This window comes from Trichechus manatus, unplaced genomic scaffold (assembly GCF_000243295.1).
Source record: "Trichechus manatus latirostris isolate Lorelei unplaced genomic scaffold, TriManLat1.0 scaffold00037, whole genome shotgun sequence".
Taxonomy (NCBI): domain Eukaryota; kingdom Metazoa; phylum Chordata; class Mammalia; order Sirenia; family Trichechidae; genus Trichechus; species Trichechus manatus.
The window spans coordinates 11,589,127-11,594,595 of NW_004443973.1; the positions used below are offsets into that span (position 1 = coordinate 11,589,127).

Sequence of the window (5,469 nt, forward strand, 5' to 3'; positions counted from 1 at the left end):
TAGAATAGAAGCCCCATCCCTGGAAGCAGAAACTCTGTTAACTTTGTTCACTGCTATCTCCATGCCGATACACAGAAGATATTCAATAAGTATTTGTAGAATAAATTCACAGTAGAATAAACATAATTCAATCTTTTTTGATTCAGAAGGTACTTTAGAATTTTACTATTTCTTAGGATTATTATGAACTATACATGCACAAGTGGGCCCATTAATATAGTTCTGATTAACAGATTGCTAGATAATGGAGTTTATTGCATTTTCACTGTAACCAATTAAAACATTGACTGAGCACCTAATTCATGCTCTGCACTTAGTTTCACGAGCAGGCAAATAAAATGAAGTATCTGATTAATCTCTTACCCAGTTTGAGATTCCAGTCCCCCACCTGTAAAAATAAGGGGTCAGGCTCTATCCATCCTTTCCAGCTCTAATCAGCTCTATGATTCATGAGCCCCAGCTCATGTAAGTCACTGGCAGAAGAGGTGAGAAATCATACTGTGAGGTTACAGATGAGGGGCTCACCCTGCTGAGCTGCAAAACCATGTGGCAAGGTTTTAGATAGCAAAGCAGCCCTCAATATCAATATTCTCATTTAATAACTTTTCTCTGAGGAAAACATCTATGGAAAAAGAGCCCTAACTCATATTCAGATGCAATTTAACCAAGGTATAAAACAGCATCACTAACTGGGATCAGCTAGACATAATGAGCCTGCATCATCTTTGACGTTTTCTTACCAAAAATGTTTGACTTGATTTAACAAGCCCTTAGCCCTAACTTCCACTTACAGGAAACTGTGGAGTACAGGTACAAAAAAGATGCCATGAGAAAACAATTAAACAAATCTTGAATTTGGTAGAAACTGCCCTGGCAGTCAATACCACGGAGACAGACAGATAGGCACTAACTCCAATATAACAATCAACTCTAATACATGGTGCCTGGCTTGGGGAAAAAAAAACAGCTATAAAAGATATTTATGGAACAACAGGAAAAATTTTAAATACAAACTGGGTATAAGGTGACAATAGGATATTATTGTTACTGTTATAGGTGACACAATGGCATTGTGGGTATATAACAGGATATTCTATTTTTTTGGAGATACATGGTGAATATTTAGGATGAAATGTCATGATGTCCGTCATTGACGTTAAAATGGTTCAGCAAAAAACAAGATGAAGTAAATATGGTCATATGTTGACAGCTGCTGAACCAAGTGGGGTATGTGAGTACCCACTGTACTACTCTTTTTGATTTTCTCTATGTTTGAAACACTTTTAATGAGAAAGTTTCCTGAATGTTCACAGACAACAACTTCTCAAGGACTTCCTTCACAGCACTGAGGATTCCTAATTAAAATAGTTTTTAAAAAATTTTCCACAAACCATCCTCTATTGGCAATTTGAATAAATTAGCACAGACAAGAGCAGTTAAAATGATACACATCACAGGTAGGGATCTTTTATTCTTAAACCAGTTTTCCAAATTCCCTTTTTGAAGATTTTTCAGTTTACCTTTTAAAATGAAAGATAGAAAAAAAGACTTATTTGCCTCAAGCTTGGTCCATTTTAATTGACAGAAAACCTCTCCGCACACACCTCATGCAAACCTACTTTAGCTTCTCCTTCCTAAAACTGGCTTTTGTCTCTGAACTTTGCAGAGCGGTTGGAGCTCTTTAATATTTTCTAAGAGAAACGTTTCAAACAAGTAACCCTGCAATTTATTCACTACTGCCAAGAATAAAAGTAACAGGTTTCACCACGAAGACCTTCCAAGGCTTTGCATGACTTTTAAGGCAAAGCATCACTCATTCACCTGCGGGTTTGCTCTCCTAATGCATCTGTCATTTGTTTGGCTCTGGAGGAAACTATTTGATTACACAAAATTCTTTTTAGATCAAGTTTAAAATCTTAGCCACACTGGGACAAGTGGCGAAGCCTGCCAGCTCGATGGGTTAACACTTGAACACACTGAGCCGAGGACAAAGACAAGGAGCAACCATAGGTTAAAATCAGAAGCTTAAAAAATGGAAAAAGAATGAGAGTGAAAGATGCAAGGCTTAGCTGGGCCTTTATAAGTGCTCTATTTGCCATTACTGCATATAAGATGATGATTTATTCACGGTCCTTCTTGTAAATGAGTGCAATACCCTAAGGGGCTCTGGTAAGCATCAGCAAACGCAAAAGCCACCACGACAAGTTGCCTCCATCCACTGCTGTGCCACCTATGCGTTTTGAAGATGGCAAGTAACCCATATCTTATTACAGGACACATCATTTTTAAAAGCTTTTAAATGAAGCAGACGTTAACCCCATTCATTCCACTTTACCAGGGAACATGTCAATGATGATTTTTAAAATGCAAAAGAAAATGTCAAAGTATTTTGTTCCCTGGTTAAGAACACATCTGTGGAATAGGAGGGAGAAACTACATAAAACACTCTATGGTCATTCAAGAAATAATTATAAGGTATGTCAGACTGCAGAAAATTGAGCAGGCACTAAATTAAAAAAAAAAAAAAGGATGTCTTGTGTCAAAATAGCTTTTTCACTCACTCATTTTAAAAAACAAGTTTTGAAAATCAAATTCCATCCACTGGCTCTGAACAGAACACATTAAGGCTTGACTATAATGCCATTATCCATGTGGCAGCTCCCTTTCTCTTCTGAGACTGCATTAATTGACAAAGAAGCCTTGGGGCTTACCTCCCATAGTGCCTTGAAGTCCTTCTGCTCGATGCGGAGCAGTTCACTGCACTCGCGGGTAACGATGGTTGCATGGCGGGGTGTATTGTCCAGAATGGACTCTCCAAAGGCTGTCCCAATCCCCAGGGTACAGATGGTCACTGCATCCTGAGAATCCCAATAACTGGTCATTAGAAACTTGAACATTAAGCTGATGGGCAGGCTGTCTTTTCTCTTACTGGAAGCATAGTTTGTACACACTAAAACACACAATTTGATTATTCAGCTCAACAAGTATTGCCAAACATATACACCCATGTACTTGCCACCCAAACTAAGATATACAACATTTCCATCACCCCAGAAAGTTCCCTCATTCCCCTTCCCAGTCAAGATCTTCCTTCCAGAGGTTTTGCCATAGAGGAATTTTATGTGTTCTAGAACTTTATGTAAAACAAGCCAGACAATATGCACTCTTTGGGTCTGGCTTCTTTTGCTCAACAAAATGTCTATAAAATTCATCCATATTGTTGCATGGATCAGTAGTTTACCCTTTTTATTGATAAGTAGTTTCCCACTGTGTGGATATGCCACAATTTGCTTATCCATTCTCTTACTGGTGGACACTTAGGTTGTTTCATCGTTTGGGGATATATTAAATAAAGCTGCTACAAGTCTCGTTGTGAACAGGGTTATCGTTTTATGTGACTCACATCTGCTTTAAGAAAAGGGGGAAAATCCACTGAAGATGAACTCCAACAGTTTTTTAAAGAGAGGATACAGTTAGAATATTTAAATAGGAAACTGCAACAGGAGATGCCGCCTTGTCACTCTGCCTTGAAAAGATGAGGAAACTGAGGGTCAAAGTGCCTGATTCACACGGGCTCAGTTCACATAGTAAGTAGTTCAGCCAGATTCTAACCATGGCCATCTGACTATAGATTCCAAGCTTCTTGTATCATGCTGCCTCCTGCAGTCACAACAGGGTAAAAACAGGATCCCATGAAGTACAGTTTGGCTAATTTATAAAATGGCATGAGCCAATTATTAAAAAGTTTCTTAGGTGTACAAAAGAAGTAACTTCCTCTCTGCATGCAACACTGGTATTAATGTTTGGATTTAATTCTAACTAGTTTCAAATAATGCAAAAAGTCACTCAAAATCACCTGGACATTAATTTTGCAAGACATTAGCTACAGTCTTATGGCACATAAACTAAGGGAGATACACAAGGGTAATCCTCAGAGTTAGAAAGCACAGAGTTTTCCTTTCATGCATCTAATACACGATAATAGGCAAACGTTATTAAGATCAAGTTAGTGACTCCGTAATCACATTACTAAGACAAATGCCCATAAGAATACAGCTCCTTGAACCATAGCAAATTGCTTCTGCACAGATATTATCATATAAAATTGTGTTCAGGAAAATAAAATCAATATCTCAGAAAAGAATGAAAGATCAGAGGAGAATTTAAGAATAGCCTGTTAATAAATTTTCCAGAAAGGCAGCTGCAAACAAGTTCAGTCAGTAAAATATCCCCAGGACTGAAATAGCAAGACTCTGAGAGTTAGGCACCTCTGAGCAATTTTCAAATTCTAGTAAATAGATGGAAACCCTGGTGGCGTAGTGATTAAGTACTACGGCTGCTAACCAAAGGGTCAGCAGTTCCAATCCACTAGGCGCTCCTTGGAAACTCCGTGTAAATAGATAAATTATGATGAATCACAAACTCACAAATTCTCTAGAATATCAGGTTCCCTTGAGGCTCCCACTTAGCCTATTTCATTTTCCTATCATCTTAACCTGTCAGAAACGATTCTTTTGCCTAATTTTCACTTTCCAATGCTCAGTTCTATTTTAAAACTTAAGAGAGATGGACCGTAAGTATTACGACTGCCACTATCTGTGTAGCTTCAATATCTAAGTTTATTTGCAGAATTATCTAAGTATAATGCAAATGAGCTAGATGTAGATTTTACAAATTAACCAATCTTCTCCTTTCTTACCTCCCATCCCTGCCACATGTAGCTTGTCACCAAAATGTGTACAAAAAAAGACAGAGAGATGAAACTCACATGTCTTCTTGTTAGTGAAAAGCTCTTGCAAATAAAGACAAAAGACTGAAATTATTCTTAGGTTTTCCCTGAAGTTTTTAACCTTACAAATAGGTTTCAGCAGAACTTCCAGACTAAGAAAGACTAGGAAGAATGTCCTGGTGATCTACTTTCAAAAACTAGCCAATGAAAACCTTATGGATCACAATGGTCCAGTCTCATTATGCATGCAGTCACCATGACTTGGAGTCCAACTGGATGAGAGCTAACAACAACAATATGCCTTACTATATATATATAACAAAATTTAGTTATGTTAGTATTGCAAATTGCACTTCTCAGGGTAGCTCACCGTGTAAGAACCTCTGCAAAAGGAAGCACCCGTGCAAGTGAGCATCCACCCCGGCCATGTGATCATGCACTCTTGCTCGTTTCTAGGAAGCCACACTCACCTACCAGAAATGAGTGTAGGGTCAGTCCTTCTCACAGTCCCTCCTTCACACTGATCCACTCAAACTTAAGGAAAAGGAGTTACAAATATAAGATATGGTCTTGAAATTAGGACTGTAAACCCTCCCCAGAAGGAAGCATCACCTGCAAGTTCAAGCTTCACTTTTGGTAGATTCAGAGTATTTTTAGGACAAATTTATTTAGAAATCTGAATGGATTTGGGAATGATGGATTGGTCACTGGGAGAACTGGGCACAGGGAAGTAGAAGGTC

At 38.3% G+C, this 5,469-nt stretch overlaps 1 protein-coding gene across 1 annotated transcript in view; it reads right to left on the reverse strand.

Moving 5' to 3' along the window:
* Window positions 1–5,469, reverse strand: part of RAPGEF4 (Rap guanine nucleotide exchange factor 4) — a 375,780-nt gene that overhangs the window by 290,012 nt on the left and 80,299 nt on the right. Inside the window, exon 4 of the mRNA XM_004375502.2 lies at window positions 2,712–2,858. Within this exon, the coding sequence (XP_004375559.1) occupies window positions 2,712–2,858 (147 nt within the window). The remainder of the gene's footprint in view (window positions 1–2,711; window positions 2,859–5,469) is intronic.